The 20274-nt window shown below is 37.8% G+C and overlaps 10 protein-coding genes across 10 annotated transcripts; 6 read left to right on the forward strand and 4 right to left on the reverse strand.

Annotated features, from left to right (window-relative positions):
* Positions 1-89: 89 nt before the first annotated feature.
* C9374_001488 (uncharacterized protein) lies at positions 90-1916 on the forward strand (the record flags this gene model as incomplete). The annotated part of the gene is made up of 1 exon (XM_044690800.1): positions 90-1916. One exon carries the CDS (start codon positions 90-92, stop codon positions 1914-1916), a length of 1827 nt encoding a protein of 608 aa, XP_044551148.1.
* A 194-nt stretch (positions 1917-2110) lies between these two features.
* Positions 2111-3532, forward strand: C9374_001489 (uncharacterized protein; the record flags this gene model as incomplete). Its single annotated transcript, XM_044690801.1, has 3 exons — positions 2111-2399; positions 2572-2892; positions 3003-3532. The coding sequence occupies 3 exons, from the start codon at positions 2111-2113 to the stop codon at positions 3530-3532; spliced, it is 1140 nt and encodes a 379-aa protein (XP_044551149.1).
* Positions 3533-3608: 76 nt separating this feature from the next.
* C9374_001490 (uncharacterized protein) lies at positions 3609-5925 on the reverse strand (the record flags this gene model as incomplete). The annotated part of the gene is made up of 3 exons (XM_044690803.1): positions 3609-3923; positions 4002-5381; positions 5587-5925. 3 exons carry the CDS (start codon positions 5923-5925, stop codon positions 3609-3611), a joined length of 2034 nt encoding a protein of 677 aa, XP_044551150.1.
* A 394-nt stretch (positions 5926-6319) lies between these two features.
* C9374_001491 (uncharacterized protein) lies at positions 6320-7806 on the reverse strand (the record flags this gene model as incomplete). The annotated part of the gene is made up of 2 exons (XM_044690804.1): positions 6320-7026; positions 7074-7806. The coding sequence occupies 2 exons, from the start codon at positions 7804-7806 to the stop codon at positions 6320-6322; spliced, it is 1440 nt and encodes a 479-aa protein (XP_044551151.1).
* A 72-nt stretch (positions 7807-7878) lies between these two features.
* Positions 7879-9306, reverse strand: C9374_001492 (uncharacterized protein; the record flags this gene model as incomplete). The annotated part of the gene is made up of 1 exon (XM_044690805.1): positions 7879-9306. One exon carries the CDS (start codon positions 9304-9306, stop codon positions 7879-7881), a length of 1428 nt encoding a protein of 475 aa, XP_044551152.1.
* A 34-nt stretch (positions 9307-9340) lies between these two features.
* Positions 9341-10183, reverse strand: C9374_001493 (uncharacterized protein; the record flags this gene model as incomplete). The annotated part of the gene is made up of 1 exon (XM_044690806.1): positions 9341-10183. The coding sequence occupies one exon, from the start codon at positions 10181-10183 to the stop codon at positions 9341-9343; it is 843 nt and encodes a 280-aa protein (XP_044551153.1).
* A 402-nt stretch (positions 10184-10585) lies between these two features.
* Positions 10586-12736, forward strand: C9374_001494 (uncharacterized protein; the record flags this gene model as incomplete). Its single annotated transcript, XM_044690807.1, has 1 exon — positions 10586-12736. The coding sequence occupies one exon, from the start codon at positions 10586-10588 to the stop codon at positions 12734-12736; it is 2151 nt and encodes a 716-aa protein (XP_044551154.1).
* A 204-nt stretch (positions 12737-12940) lies between these two features.
* C9374_001495 (uncharacterized protein) lies at positions 12941-14668 on the forward strand (the record flags this gene model as incomplete). Its single annotated transcript, XM_044690808.1, has 1 exon — positions 12941-14668. The coding sequence occupies one exon, from the start codon at positions 12941-12943 to the stop codon at positions 14666-14668; it is 1728 nt and encodes a 575-aa protein (XP_044551155.1).
* A 166-nt stretch (positions 14669-14834) lies between these two features.
* Positions 14835-16976, forward strand: C9374_001496 (uncharacterized protein; the record flags this gene model as incomplete). Its single annotated transcript, XM_044690809.1, has 1 exon — positions 14835-16976. The coding sequence occupies one exon, from the start codon at positions 14835-14837 to the stop codon at positions 16974-16976; it is 2142 nt and encodes a 713-aa protein (XP_044551156.1).
* Positions 16977-17512: 536 nt separating this feature from the next.
* On the forward strand, positions 17513-20273 carry C9374_001497 (uncharacterized protein; the record flags this gene model as incomplete). Its single annotated transcript, XM_044690810.1, has 3 exons — positions 17513-17592; positions 17756-19308; positions 19396-20273. 3 exons carry the CDS (start codon positions 17513-17515, stop codon positions 20271-20273), a joined length of 2511 nt encoding a protein of 836 aa, XP_044551157.1.
* Position 20274: the final 1 nt, after the last annotated feature.

Below are 20274 nucleotides of genomic sequence, written 5' to 3' on the forward strand. Positions count from 1 at the left end.
GCAATTCTCCTGTTGTGTTGTCCTCCTAAGAGGTCAAAGCTTAACTGTCACTTGCCAATCGCACTTGACCATCCAAAAATTACGAAAAAATGGCTCAACTCACTCATCCAACAACCTTTGAAGGTTTCCAAATCAAACGTGTCTGTATCGTTGGCGCTGGCTCCAGTGGTCTCTCCTCCATAAAGGCTCTTCTCGAATCCAATTTCACAATCAAACCAGAATCCGTTCCTTCCTATCCACATAATTTTCAAACTAACAATAATAACAACAATAACAACCACACGAATCCAAACTCTTCCGATCCATTCAAACCAAAAATTCTATTCGAACCCGTGTGTTACGAAGCAACCAATGACATTGGTGGTTTGTGGAAATTTTCACAACAAGAAAGTGAATTTTCATCTGTGTATAAATCGACAGTGATCAATACGAGTAAGGAAATGATGAGTTTTTCGGATTTTCCCATACCGGATGAGTTTCCTTCGTTTTTACCACATTACAAGATTATTGAGTATTTTAAAATGTATGCCGATCATTTCTCGTTGTGGAAATATATTCATTTGGAAACTCGAGTGGTGTCGATCACTAAAAAAGGAGAGAAATATCTTGTGAAGAGTGTGAAACATGTTAACAAGGATGACCATACACCATGTGAAAAGGTAGAAGAATTTGATTTTGTGATGGCCTGTACTGGACATCATTCCAAACCTCAAATTCCTCAATTCGAAGGTCTTAATGAACATTTCAAAGGTCATGTCATGCATTCACACGCCTACAAGGATCCATTCAAAGAAGAATTTCTCAACAAGAATGTTCTCGTTATTGGAATTGGAAACAGTGGAGGAGATATTGCAACAGAATTGGCCAAAAACGTTGCAAAAAGCGTCATTCTCTCCACTCGTTCAGGAACATGGATCATTCCAAGAGAATCTCTTTTTGGTTCTCCATTGGATCACGTTCCTCGTTATTTGTGGTTATTACCAACTGCTGTTTTACAACTAGTCATGGAAAGTACCATGAAATTATTTTACGGAAATATTGAAGGAGTGGCAAGAAATTTACAACCTCGTCATCACTTGTTGAGTTCTCATCCAACGATTAATAGTGAACTTGTTGGAAAGATTCGAACTGGAGCAATTTCTGTTCAAAGAAATGTTTCGAAATTTTTAAAGGATGGTCATTCAGTTGAATTTGAAGATGGAACCATTGTTCACAACGTTGACACTGTGATTTTGTGTACAGGTTACAAAATTGAATTCCCGTATTTGAATGAAATTTCTGAGGACTTGTCATTGTGTCAACGAGAGGACAATCAAGTTCATTTATACAAGTACATGTTCCATCCTTCACATAAATCCATCGCCTTCATTGGTCTAGTTCAACCATTGGGAGCAATCATGCCCATTTCAGAATTACAAGCAAGAATTGCCACTCGTGTATTCCGTGGAGACTGTCACTTGCCATCCGAAGCTGAAATGAACACAGACATTGAATTGAAAAAAAAGAATATGGAACAACGATATCTCAAATCTAAACGACATACCATTCAAGTCGATTACACACTCTACATGGATGAACTTGCAGAAATGATTCAAGTTCAACCTCGTTATTTAAATTATCTTTTCACACATCCAAGATTATTTGTGAAATTATTGAACTCTCCAGCATTTCCAGCCACGTATCGAATTGAAGATCAGTCTCCATTCATTGATCAAAAACAACGTCAAATGGAACGAGAACAAGCTATAGAAACTCTTCAAAAATTTTCCTATGATTTACTGTCTGAAAATTATCAACCCAATCCCAATGAAAGAAGTAATAAGAGAGAAAATTCGTTTGTCTTGGTAGTAGTGTTACAGGCCGTGTTTTTATTTTTCGTTTATTTGATTTATGTATTGAGAAGAAAATTGAACTAATCATTGACGAGAGAAGAGATTTATTAACCAACAATTTATTCATTTCCATGATCCCACAAACAGACTCTTTCAAGTAGAAGCAAGAAGGTTTTTGAAATTGTCGTCCTCAATCACACAAGAATACACAAACAACTGCAAATGAACACAAATCATCTCCTTAATTCTGGTTCATTTTTGAAAAACCAAAAAAAAAAATGATCAGTAAATTTTTTGGCTCTCCCGTTTCATCCGATGATTCCAGTAGTAGTGGCGGCAACGTGGGCCATGGAGAACCAAGTTCATCATCCTTCTCTCCCACAGCAGCAAGTGTCCGTAGTGAGATGAATAACAGTTTGATTCAAGTAGCATGTAATTGTCAGAATATTTTGATCGCTGGATGTGGTGGAGGATTTGATGTATATTCGGGACTACCGTTGTATTTTGATTTGAAAGCAATGAATAAGAATGTTTATTTGGCAAATTTGGCATTTACGGATTTGAGTAGTAGGTAGCAAGAGTCAGTCGTTGTGTTTTCTTGATTTGGGTATATCAATACTTCCAATTCATGAATGTACGAATCCCAGACCAGATGGGATTCATACATTCATGAATGATCTGATCATTAATTTCAACAATTGGAATTTATAATTTTCAATATTTCAACAAATTTCAATAGGGATGGATAACAAGACTGAGAGTATCCTACTTCCATCATATTCTTCGAAAAAAGTTCTCTATGCCGTTCATGCAGACTCCAATAATCATGATTTGGTCTATTTCCCTGAAAAGTATTTGTGTGAATTTTTAAAGCAGAATAGTTTTGATGAAAATCCAATCGTTTATACGTTTGATAGAAGTACTGGAGTGGTGGGAATAACTGAGGGTTACGAAATTATCATTCAAAGACATGGCATTGACTTGTTGATATTGGTCGATGGTGGAAATGATTCACTAATGAGAGGAAATGAGGAACAACTTGGATCTCCTCATGAAGATTGTAAGTGGTTGTTTATTTAAAATTCTCAACAAATATAATCATTTGGTGTCTCACGCGTGAAACGGTTGATTTCATTGGCACACACCAACGATGCCATCCCTCCCATATAGGTATGAGCATTGCAGGAGTATATGCAATTTCTGAAAATGTTCTTCCAATGGACAAAAGAATCATGACCTGTATTGGATTTGGTGTGGACCATTTTCATGGTGTACATTCCTCCCTATTTTTTGAAAACACGAGTAGTATCATTTCACAATACGATGGTGGATTCAAAGGAGCTTTTTCAGTGCTGAAAGAATGGAATTGTTTTGTATTATTCAAACAAGCATGTGATTATGCTTTTAAAAAGATGCCACACAATGCATCAATCGTGTCAAGTTCTATCATTGCTGCAATTGAGGGTCATTACGGTAATTATCATCCACCAGAAATTAAGGATCGAGTGAAATATTCAACATTGTACATTAACCCAATGATGGGAATGTATTGGGTTTATTCAGTGAAAGCCATTGCTAATCAATTGATGTATTTGAGTTTTATTAAGGATTCACAAAGTATGATGGAGGTGGCTGATGGGTTGCGAAAATACAGAAATTCTTTGAAAACATTTAGAAAGCCATCACCTTTTCCTCATTGAGGCGGGTTGTAAACACCCATCAAGGCTCAATAAAATACGAGTGGTTTCATGGTACAATATACAGATACACATTCAATTATCCTCCTTTTGGTTTCACAACCACTCTCAAACAAGTGTAAGCAAATACATGATACACTAAAATGAGAGCGAGACCCAACCCTAAATTAATCCAAGTGACAGACATGGCTGTGTCCATTTCCAAATTTTCTAAAACTGCATCTCCGTTAGGGAATGGGCAGAATGAGGACGAGCCACATTCCAACTGTAAGCCCTTAAATTCATTAATGACAAAGGATTCGAACACAAAATGGAAAATACTTGTCCAGTAAATCCATATGAAATAAACTGGAATGGTCGCCAAGTTCTTATAAAAACCACCAAATAACATGAGCTATGTGTGAAAAATCCAAGTCGATCGTCACATTAAGCATAGGTATTTGAGAAAACTCGAGAACCATTGTCAACTTACAATTGTTGCCACTACAGGCATGATGGCAAATGCCACCCCTGGATTTGGTGCAAAACTAGCAATGGCACATCCCAATGCTTGTCCTGTTAAGCTCATCACTACAATAATCAAAATAAACATAAAAAACCTCTCCACTGCAGCATTCAATCCCAACCACCAATAAATCACCGATCCAAACAAGATGGGATAAAACACTGCTCCGGGAATATCTGCCACCACTCGAGCCAAATAAAAGCTACTCACTCGATACATTTTCGCTCCACGTTCTCGCAGCAAGACAGGTTTGTCCTGTAACAAAATATTCAATGATGACGAGAGACTTCCAAAAAACAAGTTACTCGTCGCAAAAAACAATAGACCTAACCGGTCTTGAACTCCAGTCTGTGAATTATTCAATCTCAAATAAATCAAGCCGAGCAGGAAAGCAGTGGAAACTTGTTGAGAAAAACGAGCCATATTCACTCCCTTATTTCGAATGGTATTAAGGAAAGCTCTCATGAGAACGACGAAAAATTGATAAAACCAATTCGAGTTGTACTTGGAAGATTTCTTGAGAGTGACAAGTTCAACTCCCAAAGAATCTTGCAAGGCATGACTCTTTTCCAAACCTTGTTGAGAATTTTCCTTTTTCAATTCAGAATCAGTATAATGTGCCAAGATTCGTTCAATACGTTCATCTTGTTCGACTTTAAACCTTCTTCCCCTTTCAGAATTTTCTGAAGCTAACGATGGATTTTCAGTGACCATGTCCATGACAAAATCAGCTGGATTAAATTCTTCAGGACACGTGTATCCAATTTTTTCAAAATAAGGAATGGCTTTGTGAGCATCTCCAAAATAGGCAATTTTACCACGGGCTAACAATAGTAAACGATCAAATAATTGAAAAATGTCACTGCGAGGTTGATGAATAGTGAGAACGACGCTCCTTCCATGTTGTGCCAAACGATTAATCAATTGAATAACATTCAAACTAGTTTTTGCATCCAATCCAGTCGTAGGCTCATCCAAAAACAACACACTCGGCTCTGTTAATAATTCAATAGCAATACATAATCGTTTGCGTTCACCTCCGGATATTCCTTTCGAGAGACCAGGAAGACCCACAATCGTATCTGCAACTTTGGAGAGACCCAATTCTTGCATGATTACATCCACGCGTTCCATCTTGGATGAATTCGGAAGAGAGGAATCCAAACGAAGGAGAGCTGCATATCGGAGAGTCTCTCGGACTGTGAGATTGGGCAAAAGGACATCATCTTGTTGGACAAAGGCACTGATGGATCGGAAGGCTTTGCCAGCTTTGGTTTTGTTGGCGAGGAGAGAACCCGAGGTGGGTTTGACTCGTTGAGAGAGAATGTTCAACAAGGAGGTTTTGCCCTATCGTATGATGTAAATGATATGGAATTGGAATTTGAGGGAGTTGTATATTGAGGGTGTTGTAAATATTTTTTTTTTGTTGTTCAAATTTTTGTAAAGTATTGAAAAGTATTATTAATTTTGTTTTGGGATTATTAGATCGAGAGAATACAAGAACAACAGTGAAATGAATAATAAATCTCAACTCGACAACATTGTTACTTACAGCTCCACTCGGTCCCATAATCGCCAAGACACTTCCAGGCTTGACATAACCACTCATGGCATGCAAAATCACTTTCTGTTCCTTCCGAAAGACATTCTTCAGAGCGAACGCAAATCGTTCTCGAGGTGTGGTCAATTTTGAAGCAGGCAATGCGGGTCTTACTTTCACGACATAGGTCAACTCGTGCCATTCCAACAAGACACTCGGAACTGTTCGTTGTTGTTGTTGTTGGTGTTGTTGTTGAACTAGTGTTACAGTCGTGTGATTTTCTTGATTAGAAGGATTCTCAATGTGTTTCATTTCAATATTGACTGTCGGCATGGACGACGACGTGCTCATCGTCGTAGACAACTCTAAATTGGATGAAATGGATGGAAGTTATTATGTGATGTTGTGTTGGTGGACATGAATTTTTTTGTTTTTTGTTTGCTGGAATTGAACGATTCTCGAACGACGATGAAATTTGCGTAAGGATGAAAACTTTTAGCATAACAACAACTTCAAGTTGGCGGAGTTTTGAAAATGTGAAAAGACCGATAATTGATATGGTTTGGACCAGGTCAACTGAATTCTGTGATTTTTGTAATATAGTTTTACAAGGATGTCTAATTGTCTTCAATCAAGAACGTACAAATAGGAGGTATTGAGAGAGGTAATAATTGAATGTATTGATCAAGACTAGAATGCATGCTCGTCAACATGTCAACTAAATATTCAACATACAAAAAGTGAACTAGTTTCGATTTGGTTTGTCAAAGGTCATGTCTTGAATATTGAATTCAATTTTGGCAATACTATGATCATCAGATTGACCACTGGTCGTGAAGAAAAATTGGATCTCTCTTGTTGAATCATCATTCGTCGGGCCCTCTTTACAGTCATTCAAATAAAAAGCTCTATCATACGCCTTCAAGAGAGCATAATCTTTAACTCCTTCCATGGTTTGAAAATATTTCAATGAATCTAAAAACCATGCAAATTGGTTGAGCTCACCACGATCCTTGAATACAAGCCACTCCAAGTTATAAAAATCTGAAAATTCATCTTCTCTTTTTTCCACTTGCGCGATCATGTCAAACAGTTTGGATGAATAGTAATACATTTTTTGCATTCCAAAATTATTTGTAAAATATGGTACAAAGTGATGATTGTTCAGTGGTGAAACAAGTCCCAAGTTGGAAAAAACATCATTCACAAAATGAATGCTATTACAGCTCTCGCTATTATACCATTTTGTTCCATTGTATTGACAGATGACATTAGCAACAATGAATAACGCCTGTTTGATACGTTCTTTTGAATCAAAAAAATGATCACCAATAATTGCAAATGCATTTCCGTATTTTGCTCCTTCGTTCACCGTTGTAACCAACGCCATTGAATGTGGATACCAATCCAATTTGAATGGACCCAATAAAACACTCAAATGCAATCCGAAATCTGTCACTTTCTTGAGTATTTCATTCTTCAATCACTCACATACTTACCTGTGACAGAAATTACTAATCGAAGTGACATAAATGCACGTGTTGATGGATTTCTTCGTTTTTGTGGTCTCTGTTGCAATAAATATTTACCAAACACACAATACATCAATCGTCCTGGAATGACATTGTTTTGAGCATAGATGTTTTCTAGGTTATTGGAATTATTTGCGATTCCAGTATTTTTCTGTTTGATTATTCCAATTCGTTCAATTTCTTCCAAATTCAATTGTTCATTTGAATACTCATCAAGAGAGCAGGTAGGTGTATCTATGAGTTCTTTATCATTGTAAGGACATGGTGCTTTGTTTTGGTAATACAGATTGTTCTTTTCCATTTCGATAAATGTTGACTGTTCGTACTTGGGCATCTTCTCCTCTTTGATCTTTTCGTTCAATAGAGGTGGTTTATATATGACTGTAGAATGTTCATATTCTTCGTCATCAATGGCCATGGAAACATTGGTGGTTGTTGGATTTTGACCAGAGTTTTGAACAAGCAACGAGGGTTGAAACGTATTGTTCTGCGGTGTAGTATTATTATTATTATAATTATTATTAATAATAGTGGTGGTTGTAATAGGAGTAGTTGTGGTTGTTGTTGTTGTTATTGGACCACTAGTGGATGAACAATTAGTACTTGTTGATGATGATGATGTTGAATCAAAAGTGGTGGACACGAGATCTGGCAAACGACTAGAGCCAAGGAAGCTAAGCTTGGACCACCAGCCAGACATTTTTTAGTTTGTCAAATTCTCATCTTTCAAGAAGTGACAAGTGGCAAGTTCACAAGTTGAAGTTTTTCATTGTTAGCAAATGACACACTTCTTGTGTTGAAGGAGTGAAGAATGAGTAGTTGTCATTCCATCATCCTCCGAATGGTCATCATTTTGAATCTTTAGCCTGGTCAACGCTTGTTGTGTTTGTTCCACGAGATTTTCATGATTCGACCATCCATGTAAGTATTCCTTCCGTTCCAAACTCCGAGACTCTCCACTCTCCGCATCGAACTCCATCAAGAAATATGCCACTTCTTCCAACGTTCCAACAATACAAATCGATGATCCTTTTGTGTTGGTACAAACTTGTCGTTTCAGTGTGCAGGAAACATCAAAATGTGAAAAGTGAGAAGTGGCAGTACTTTCAATCAAGCATTGTTTCCATATTAAATTTCCATTTTGAATATTAAGGCAATAGAGGAAAATTCCATGTCCTCCACTCACGACCACATAGAGTCGATCTTGTAGTAGAATGTTTTGAACATTGGGTTGGTATGAAAATTTGGACAAGTCGTCAATTTTTGTGCGCCAAATTGGAATTCCAATGACAGCAGTGGTTGATGTTTCAACCTGTTGTGGAATGAGCCCATGTTCATTCTGTGGCGAATCATGTGATGATGATCCAATTTCATTTTGGATTAATGGACAGAAACTCATTTCATGATTTTCATAAATTTCCACACTGAGTAATCCTACCAACTTGGCATCCTTTTCAACCATATACATGGCCAATGGATTTGTAGAATTTTCAATTTTCTGACCGCTTTTCAAATGTACCAACTCGGTTCGTAGCTTTTGTTTTTCAGTTCCAGACATGAGCCAATATTCAGAACCCAAACATGTGAAATCGACTTGTAAATTTCTCGTTCCAACCATGACAGGGACTGTATATTCAAAACATGATTGTTCCAAGTCCAATAAATTTTGAGAATGATGATTGGAAGTAGAGATGATGTGATCACGTTCTTCTGCAACAACAAGTTCTCTCTCTTCAAGATGACAACATGTAAAATGCACATGAGAACCTTGTGGTCTCACGTCAAAGAAGAGTCTATTTGGAGGATTCACTTGTCGTTGTGAATATTCATTTTCGAGATCTGTAATGGTCAAATTGAAAGTAGTTGTTAATCGATTCCATTTAGCCAAAGTTTGAATTTTGAAATTGGTCAAGTGAATGGAAATTAAGGTCGAAGTGGAGGATGATTCAATACCATACACGGAAAGAATGATGTGATTCGAGGTTAATACAGCACAATCAAAGGTTCTCTTTTTTGAATGAGTCGTATTCTTTGTTGAATTGGATTCTTGAACAGAATTCATTGTTGTTGTGATTGCTGACTGTTGCTGAACGAGAGAATGTCCACCATTACCACTCTTTCGTTTCCATTTAAATTGAACGGAATGATGTTGTTGTTGCTGTTGCTGCTGTTGACTCTGATTCATGGTTGACACATTCATATCCGATATCTTGTCACTTGTTGGAATATTCATTTCATCGAGTGTCACATTGTAAATAAAATCGACATGTCCCGTGCTTTTCCTTAATGCCATGACAACGGTCGTATCCACTCTTCTCAACAATAATCAATTGTTTGTGATTTTGAAACGTCTGTCGAACTTGCAATGGTATTGGTTCCCATGGAAAATACGGTTCCAAATCCAAACTCCATCGTACACATGAAAATGTTTCCAAATCCACACAAATAATTTTGAACTCGTCTTGGAGTGGAGGAGAATGATGAAACAATCCTTTGGAAAGTTTAGAGTTTCCAGAAAATAACAAGGGATAGGCAAACAAGGAATCATATGGCATGTGTATGGAATGATATTTGAAATTATTCATTCCTTTTCGCCAATGTTTGGATAAAGTTGTGAAATGAACCAATAAATTCATGGTATGAGAAGGGATGAAATATTTGGCATGAGAGTGATCATGGATTTGAGATGTATTAGGATGAGCTGTGGTCGGAGGATCAAAAGAATTGGTTGTTGATAAATGTTGTTCTTGTGCGTGTTCGGTCAACATGTTTGAAAGAATTGATTGCAATTTTGGAAAAATTATATGCGGAATGAATTTCAATTCATGTTTTTGTAAATCATAGCGATATGATCCGAATAATACATAACGTCGTTGGACTTGTGCAATATAAATTTTGCATTGTTCATAAAATTGCTTATTGACATATTGAAAGGATGTGAGAATGTCGAAAATTCGGCAATTTTCTAAAATACAAAAGATCATTTCATCGGGTATTGAGCTCATGGTGGCGTCCGAGTTGTTTGATGAAGACAATCGTTTCAAATGTCGAGTTGTCAATGATTCTTTTCTCGTCATTTTTTTTTGTAATGGATTTGACATGTGGCAAAAGACATTGTTTCAGATTTCGACACAAAAGTCATGAATCGAAAGAAGGGTCTTTTCAATACTCAACAACCATTGCTCCTCCTCCCGTCCCCATACAACTCAGAATTTTTCAACTATTAGATCGGAAACGGAGTTGGATGTCGGAGGACACACCGGAAACTTTAAAAAAAAAACGCGTTCCAACCATTCCCTATCTATTTTTTTCTTTCGGAAGCAACCACGGTTTTAACCATGCAGACCGAAGTCAGCCTGCCTGCCAAAATTCTTGAAAAGCGAAACCGAAGGCCGAGTCAGCCCACACAAATCAACACGACGGACCAACCGACGTTGGGCGAGTCTTCTTCTTCCATACTTTTGCACGAACGGAACATCATGATGAGGAATGAACAACAGCAACCCCTTTCGGATCCTCCCATTCTTTGGAATCAAAAGCATGCTGCTGTTGTTCATTCTCAGATGAACGGAATGAATCAGGAAACTCAATTCCAACCATTCAATCATCCACAACAACCCACACCGAACGGATTGCATCTTCCTCCTCCTCCAGTACTAAATAAGAATCATCATCACCCTCAGACGTCGACCACAACAGAATTCGTTGGTGATCACCAACATACGGAAGAAAAAGAAACCCAAGCGTATCTGCCGAGACCTGTCCGAACTGCTGCTGTTGCTACAAATACGATGAACTCTACGAGTAGCTCACTACTCTTGCCAGTCGTTGTTACTCCAACCTCAAGCCATGGTAGTCATGCCAACACTACACCAACGAGTGTAACAGGGTTAGGTTCCAACAACATCCATAACAATGGAAATCATTTGACTCCAACCACCATGAATTCTTCTTCCTTTTCGAATCCACCCTTTTCATTGGGAAATGGAGTTCAACAAAATTCACAAGACATGGCCGAACAAGCCAAAAAACGAAGGAGAAATCAAGCCAAGGCTGCCTGTGAAAATTGTAGAAAAGCTCATACTGCATGTCAAGACCAAAAACCATGTCATCGATGTGTCAAGCTTGGATTGGAATGTGTGGAAGCTCAGAAAAAGACCAAAATGAAAATTCCAAAAACGAGTGGTACATCTCCTGCCTATGCACCCCTCTCGACTACCACGACAGCAAGTATTGCTGCCACCAATGCGGTACACAATCATCATTCCTTAAGCAATGGTAGTGCTGCTATGGGTATGAATGGACATGTGAATCATCACCATGTGGATCAGAGACAGCCAATGGAAACTCAACAATTGTCTCCAAATGGTCGACCAATTTCTTCTTCGTCATCCACTTCATCCTCGACGTCGGATGGTGACGGAGAAACACAACGAAATTTTAATCCAGTTCCAGTGCAATTTCATTCATCCCCTACTGCTCAATCTAATGGATCCATGGTAAATCATGTTGAGTCATCCACAAATTCACCAATGAGAGTAGTGGCAAGTACGATGCAGCATCAACAACCACGCAATGCGCAATCTAATTCCTCAACTGTTACTTCTTACTATTCGTCTCAATCTCCACCTCAAACAAACACGTGTGCACAACCTTACACACCAGTAGATAACAACAATAATCTAGATATGCCACTACATATTTCCCAGCTTTCACCTCAATTCATTGTTCAATTCCAACAACAAGTCAAGGACGGAAATTGTGACAAGTTGCGTGCGACCTGTGAACACTGTTTTCAGCTCATAACCATGTCGATCGAGGACATCAAAAAGGCATTCACAGTTCCTCATCTCTCTCGCCAACATCACGATGTTCAATTCAATTCAAATCGCAATGGATTTTTATTGGCTTACTTGTATGGAAAGTTTAATGTCATGAACATGATGCGAGACATGTTATGGACTCATCACAAAAAAGATTACATTGACTTCCTTTACAAACTCGTGTCATTAGAGGACGACAAGGCACTCATACGAATGTTTTTACAGGGAGTTCAATTAGATCTCAACACCATTGAGAATGAAAATGGTGTTGGACTATTAAGTTTTTGTGCATGTTTTGGGAGATTGGATATTTTCAAAATGCTTTGTGAAGAATTTTCATGCTCGCTCTACCAGTGTCGTGATGAAAAGTATTTACCCATTCATTTCGCTTGCAGTTATGGTCATGTTGAAATTGCCGAGTACATTCTTCAAAAGCATCCCGATCAACTCGATATTCAAATGAATAATCATAGCTCACCCCTAATTCTTTCTTCAGCGTATGGAAGTATGAAGAGTGTGAAATTTTTAGTGGAACGAGGAGCAAATGTTCATCTGCAGGACCATGAAGGCCAATCTGCTGTTTATCATGCAACCAAGTATAATCATTTTCAAATTGTTCAATATTTAGCGCAACATAATGCAGATCTTTATGCTAAAACTAACTCTGGTCAAAGTATTTTTGACTTGGCAGAAGGATCACCAGAAAAGAAGCTCTTATTAGAGCTTATCATTCAAAACAAAACTCTCAACGATAGAATTTCATTACAAGATGACCTTATTAAATCAATGAGGCAAACATGTAAATAAAATTGTTTTGTTTTTGTGTCGCTTTAACTTCGTTTGTTTAAATAATAATAATAAATATCCAAGATTGAAAAAATCACAGGCGATCAACTCCAGCCACGAGAAAGCGGGATTTTTCTTAGGCGTAACAATGGGTACCACAATTCCAGTCCTCCTTGGAACATACGTTCTTGCGTAGTCTTTTTTTAATACCTGTACGTGGAAAAAATGTCGAAACGTGATCAGTCCCATTTGCACTTTGGTAAGATCACGGAAGAAACGAAGAAACAAAAATTACATTCGCAACATGAGGATGATTCATCAGTCATACTGGTTCGAACACATGAAAATGTGAGAATGATGATGGTTGATTTTTCAACTACTTCTTGTCGTGATGAAATCAATCAGAATGGTTTAAATCATGACGATGACTCTATTCGGAGATTGGAATTATTATTGAAAACGAAATTCTCACGACAACAAATGGGGAAAAAGAAATGGGTTTTGAATCGGGAATTGAAATATAAAGATTTCTTTCCAGTGGAATTTATCCATGACAAAGAATTTGTCTTGAATCATATTAAAAAGTATGGTTATGGATTGCAATATTCACCCAGCCTTCAAGGAGATCGAAATTTTGTGTTGCAAGCGGTTCAGCACAACGGTATGGAGATACAATTTGTAAGCGATCATGTTCGCAATGACAAACAAGTTGTATTGGAAGCTATCAAGCAAAATGAATACGCATTGGAATTTACTTTTTCAATTTTTTGTAGATATGGATGGAAATTTATTTTGGAAGTACTTCCATATTGCCCTGAAGCGATGGGCAGGGCTTCCACAGAGCAAAGGAAAGACAGAGAAATGGTTAAATCTGCAATGAAAATTAATGGCTTGGCATTACGTTTCATTCATTTGAACATAGATTCCAAACATGACCAGGAAATTGTATTGGAAGCAATCAAACAGAATAAGGATGCGCTTCGAGAGGCAACGGACTTTTTTCTCAAAGATCATGATTTCTTATTGAAAGCTCTCAAATTAATATATCCAGAATTTGAATCGTTGGATTCCTTGTATTATTCAAAGAAAGAAGTCATGATCAAACTTGTTCAAGATTTTGACTTTTTTCTCCAATTTGCATCCAACGAACTCAGAAACGATCGAGAGTTTGTTTTACATGCAGTCAGAAATGGTAATTCCATATTTTTTGCTTCTGAAGTATTGAGGAGTGACAAAGAAATTGCACTTGCAGCTGTCAACCATAATGGTTATGCATTGAGGTTCATTTCCGATCACTTGAAGCGAGACAAAGAAATTGTGCTGGCTGCTATTAATCAAGATCCACTTTCCCTTAGTTGCGCACCAGAAGATGTAAGGAACGACAAAGATGTTGCTGTGAGACATGACGGTTATGCTCTCCAATGCGCATCAGAACAGCTAAAGAATGATAAAGAGATAGTGTTGACTGCTGTCAGGCAAAATGGATTCGCCTTATATCACGCTGATGACGTACTGAAAAATGATCAAGAAGTTGTTTTCGAAGCCATCAAAAAAGATTCGGAAACTTTAAAACACGCTTCTAAGAAACTTTTACGTGACAAGCAATTCTTGTTGGAGGCCATCAAGCTTGGATGCAAAAACGTTCTTCGTTTTGCACCAAGAAAATTTGAACACGACAAGGTGTTTTTATTACAAGCCATCAAACATAACTGTTTGGGAGTTTTTGGATATGATGTCAAAAGGTTTGGAAATGACAAGGAAATAATGTTAGAAGCAGTGAAGCAAAATGGATATGCTTTGTGGTTTGCCGCTGAAGAATTACAACATGATAGGGAACTTGTAATGGAAGCACTCAAATGCAATGGTTTTGTTTTGGAATATTGTGATGAACTGTATCAAGAAAGAATGGAACATTGTTATTATGGAGCCTATTTAGGCACAAATCGGGATTGATTCAGTTTTGGATATCTTTATATTTCATGTAACTTTTGTTGAGAAATTTTGCTCATGAGCAGCGAAATGAAGCAGCTCATGGGTTCAGTAAAGTTGTGGAATATTTGAAGAAGATCAAGAATGTTGTCCTCTTAACACTTCTAGGCCATGCAAGAACAAAAAAAAAATGCTGCAACCATCATCACAGTCAAATCATTTTCCACTTCCCGTCCCGAATAAAACAAAACGGAAGAGAATTTTCAACGAAAAAACGGGACATTTACTTCATGAACAGCACAATGGAAAACATGGCTCCGGGTGGTACAATCGCAACGAGCATGATGGGCGCATTATCAATGAGGCTTCTCATGTGGCCATCCGAAATGGGTTGAATACTGTTAGCAATAATATCGCTCCGAACAACAACAATCAAGAAGAACAAGCTCACTTGGATCATCACAAAAATTCAACTATGGAACAACCTCCTTGTGCACTTGTTTCCTACTTTTCTTTGGACTCGATATGTGAGAGTTTTAATATTCCTATGAACGTCATTGGACGCTTCCTGAGATCGGAAGAGGTGAAAACCATCATTTCATGTAATTTACAAACTCATAGATTGAAAATATTGTGGATGGCTCTGCTTAATCTCATGTCTAGATTGTATATTACGGTTTCAACAGTGCAAGAAAATTCAGGAAATCCCATCACTTCCTCCACCCTAAGAATGTATCCAACACCGACTGCTAATGTTTATATATCCCCTTGTATTGCCCTCGTCAAATGCATGGCAAAACAATTGTACAGACAAATTATAGAGATTACCCATGAAATTGAGAGCATAATGGAGAGATTGACCGAATTCAACAAGTTACTTTCAAACTTTTCCGAAACCAATCACTTCCTCATATCTCAATTGGTTCGATATTGTGTGGCTCTAGAGGGTGCTGGCTCTTCCAACAACACCACGACCCGTCAATCTTCTCATAATATGAAAACGACACTCATTAAGGAAAGAGAATTTGTTTCACATTTTCAGAAAATACTCATCAAGAGACTAGGATTGATATTGAATGGACTAGATTTATCCAGGTTGTCGCAACAAAAGACTACACCTCACTCCAAGCGTAGTTTTATCATGCAAATAGACAATTTACAAGCAGAAGATTTGTTTGATCTCACTGCTTCTATTCAAGATGTTGCCCTGAAATATGGCATTGCAACCAAGATGACGACAAATCTCGAAAAACCAAGCGACCTCAAACAAACCACAACAGAAGCTTCAATGTGTAAATTGAAAAATAATGAGCGTGTCACTGACCTAACGACTAATCATAACAAGCCAACAACAACTACAGAAGGTGATGACAACCATCGTACGACGCCCTCAGATGGAATGAGTAAATCAAGGACGACTATTACAAATACTGATGGAGAGCTTAAGAAGTCTGCCAATGATGATTACAGGAAGAACGATCATGAAATGGATCTAAGCGGTGACAGCTTCAATAAGGTAGATGAAGAGACAAATGAAAAGCATGACGATATTTATGCGGCCAAAAAAACTGATAATGCCAAGAGTCACAACTTGGTTTATAGTGACGACGACGAAAAACATCATGAAAATAACAACTCAGGAGAATCAATCCACCAACGTTTTCCACCATTCGGTGACATTGAGCAGCATGAACCAATGATTTCTTCGAGTCCTCCTCTTTGCACTCCATCCACTCCTTTGAACACTAATCGACCCTTAATAACTTCGGATGACCTCTCAGCAACTCCTATACCAAAATCAAGCCAAATGATACGAGCTACCACAAGCAGCTCAAAAGCTAGTGATGATATTGATTTATCTGAGACTGGAGATTTATTGCCTGAAGACACCTTATTGTTACTAAAGAATTCAAACAACACTCCTGTACTCTCTGCAAAGAAGAGCAAGACCAAGGATGCATCCCTACCGTCCACCACAAAACAAGCATCCACTCAACAAGTCTCGAATGGTGCGACTCGAAATCAAGCAACGAAACGAAAAAGTGCACCTCCAACCTCTTTCAGCAATGGTGATGACAGCGAGGAAGATGACGTACCTCTGGTATCCATGATTTCATCCAAGGCCATCACACAAAAACATGTTGGTAAAACTCCACAACAATTGGTCAAATCTAACAACAAATCAAAATCACCACAACAACACGACGAGAAGCATGATCTTGGGCATTTGAATGATGATGGAGACGATGAGGATTCTTTCAATAATGATCATAGTAATGAGAACCAGAATGACGACTTGTTTGATGATCATAATGACTTTGATCAGCCTTAAATCCACGAACAACACATGAAATCCACATTGGCAAAGTGTTATCGATTGATAAAAGGTCAAATTGAAAGAAGCATGACAAGAAAAAAATGATGAAATTTGTAAATACTCGGAAACCTTTTCGTTTCAGTAGCTGCAAAAGTTATCCGAGCCAACAATTACCATTCGTTTTTCATTCATCATCGGAATTAAAACAACAACAACACAAATATTACAATCAATCACTACTGGAAAATCATTCGCAAATCATACCCGGTAGCCAAAACAATCCATTTGACCTTCAACAACAGCTTCAAACTCAGAAATCGTTCATTTCAAAATTTCAGCCGAACACCAACAACAGCCAACAACAAAAAATAGTGAACACGAGCACTGGCACCAGTATCACTGACCTCTTCCCTTGTTCATCATTCTCAAACACGCACCACCACAATTCCTCTGTTCTCATCATTCATAGCAACTCGTCTCTCTTTACATCATTTTCTTCCTCGTATTCTCATTGCCGACGATACTTTTCTCAAAGCCTTGTTGCAAAAAACATGCACACCTTTTACGAGATTTTACTTGTTCCCAATAATGAAGGGGAGACAACGATATCATTCTTTACCAATGGAAAGAGGTATGTGGATGATACGAATTTGAAAAATTCAAATCTTTTTTTTAATTTTTGCACTAATTCTGTATTATTGCCAATCCATAACGACAATATGATGATGATAATACATGTATATTGCATGGCATTATCCATTATTAACAATGTAATATAACTATAACATACACAGATATCTATTCAATTGCTCGGAAAATTTAAATCGTTTCTGTACTGAATGCGGAGTGCGTATATTCTCTGGATTGGATCATATTTTCATTCCACACATTTCCCCAACTTATTTGGGAGGTTTACCGGGAGCAATTATTACTGCCTCCGAATTACAACCTACCAACAAAATTCACTTGTATGGGCCTCCAAATTTGTGGCATTATTTAACATCATTGAGACCATTTGTGAAAACTTCGACGAATTTCAGAATTTTGTTGAACCAAATGATGGAACATCAACTCGATCAAGACTACATTTTGCATAGTGATGAAAATCTTACAGTGAGAGGATTACTTTTAAAAAGTGACCGTGCTTCAAGAGGAGATTATCATTCACATTTACAACACTGTGATTTTGGAGCACCATTTGTTTTACGAAATTCTGATGGAGGCTATCGACGACGCACGTCAAGTAATGTTGGACAATTATCTTGGGAATTTCTCTTCTCAGGCAAGAACCATGACCACAACAACAACAAAAATTCATCAAGCAGCAGCAGCAGCCATTCTCACAATGTAGACTTGTCACCCATGAAAAAGAAGCAAAAGAAGGAGAGCGATGCATGTTATTATAGCTTCAAAAATCGCTTGAATATTCAACCAGTGGGAGAATTTGAGATTACACAAACAGATACTCTCAAAGAAATGCTCAAACACATGTATCCAACAATGGCTGACTATTGCTTGTGCTTTTTGTGCAAGACTGCAGATGTTGCAGGTAAATTCGATGCAGAAAAGGCCAAACAACTAGGCATTGTTGGAGTAGATCGAGGAAGACTTGTCAAAGGTGAAACCATCCAAGTGAATGGGCACACAATCAAACCTGAAGATATCATTAGTCCTATAACACCTGGCTCTGAAGTATTGATAATTAATTGCCCCAATGAGCATTACTTGCCAAGCTTGTTGTCAAACAAACACTTTGAAAAGTACATGAGCTCTGTAGTATCAGTGATACACTGCGTTCCTCATCGTATTCTCACAACTCCTGAATATCGAGAATTCATGGACAAATTCAACAAGGAATGTGATCACGTTATTGTTAATGAAGACTCAACAAAGGATGCCTCATCATTTGTTTCCTCGTGCACCAATATCACCGAATTCAGTTTAGTGGATAAGGAATTGTTTACGCAATGTTTAACACCTAATTACAAGAATGACTCTGACTCGAATAGAGCTCAAGTCATTGAACAACATCCAAACTCGAAAGTATCATATGGAGAGAGCTTGACGAGGTATAATCTTATTCCTGTTCGATATAGAGGTTTGGACAACAGCAAAGTCTCATATATTCACAAAATTGATCCAGAAACAGTTGAGAAAACATTTTATCAAACTTACCCAACCATTGCCAAACATTTGACCGAATATAAGGAAAAAGTTGCCAAGGAGAGTGACCTAGATCAGACATCAGCTCACCCACAAGCCAATATTTTAAAGCGTTGCAGCGATGAAGAGTTTGAAATTATTTTCTTGGGAACTGGCTCTTCCATTCCATCCAAGTACAGAAATGGTAAGTTATTTTTTTTGTCAAGCTCAAACCAAATGTTCATCATTTCTAAATATTTCAAAAATGTTCATATCTTTTATTCACACATAGTGACTGGAATTTTATTGAATTTGTTCGATAGGGGAGCAATTTTGTTTGACTGTGGTGAAGGAACATTGTCCCAAATTTACAGAGCGTGTGGAAAAGAAAAGGCAGAAACCATTTTGAAAAATCTCAAATGTATTTGGATTTCTCACTTGCACGCTGACCATCACTTGGGGTTGGCCCACTTTTTAGAAGAACGTTCTGAATTAACCAACGACAAGGTTGTAATAGTTGCTCAAAATCGTATCAAGGTTGCTCTCTCAGAATATATTTGTTGTTCCAGCGACACCAAGTTTGCCTTTGATTTTGTGCCAATGAAAAATATCACTCCAGATACGTACAGTCCAGATCAGATATTGATTGATCGTGTCTTTGCTCCTCTTGGCTTAAAATCAATGGTGAACGTACCAGTAGACCACACATGTAGTGAGGCGCATGGTATTGTTGTGACTCATCATAAAGGATGGAAAGTAGTATTTTCAGGAGATACAAGACCTTGCCAAAGACTCATAGACGCTGGTAAAGACTGTACAGTGCTTATTCATGAGTCAACCTTTGAAGCATCACTTCTCCAAGATGCCATCACCAAGAAACATTCGTGCTCATTTGAGGCCATTCAAGTTGGTGAAAAGATGAACGCCTATCGAACCATCTTGACACACTTTTCACAACGATACTGTAAATTCCCAATTGTAGATTCACACGATTCAGATTATGCTGTCAAAAACGTTGCAGTAGCACACGATTTAATGCGATTGAATGCCAAAAAGCTTCCCAAAATTCCTCGTGTGATGGAACTTTTGAAAGATTTCTGGTCCATCATTGAATTGGATGATTCTGCATTTATCAATAACCCAATCTCTGAAGATCAAGTGAATGACTAAA

Source organism: Naegleria lovaniensis, assembly GCF_003324165.1.
Source record: "Naegleria lovaniensis strain ATCC 30569 chromosome Unknown tig014, whole genome shotgun sequence".
NCBI classification, from domain to species: Eukaryota; Heterolobosea; class Eutetramitea; order Acrasida; family Naegleriidae; genus Naegleria; species Naegleria lovaniensis.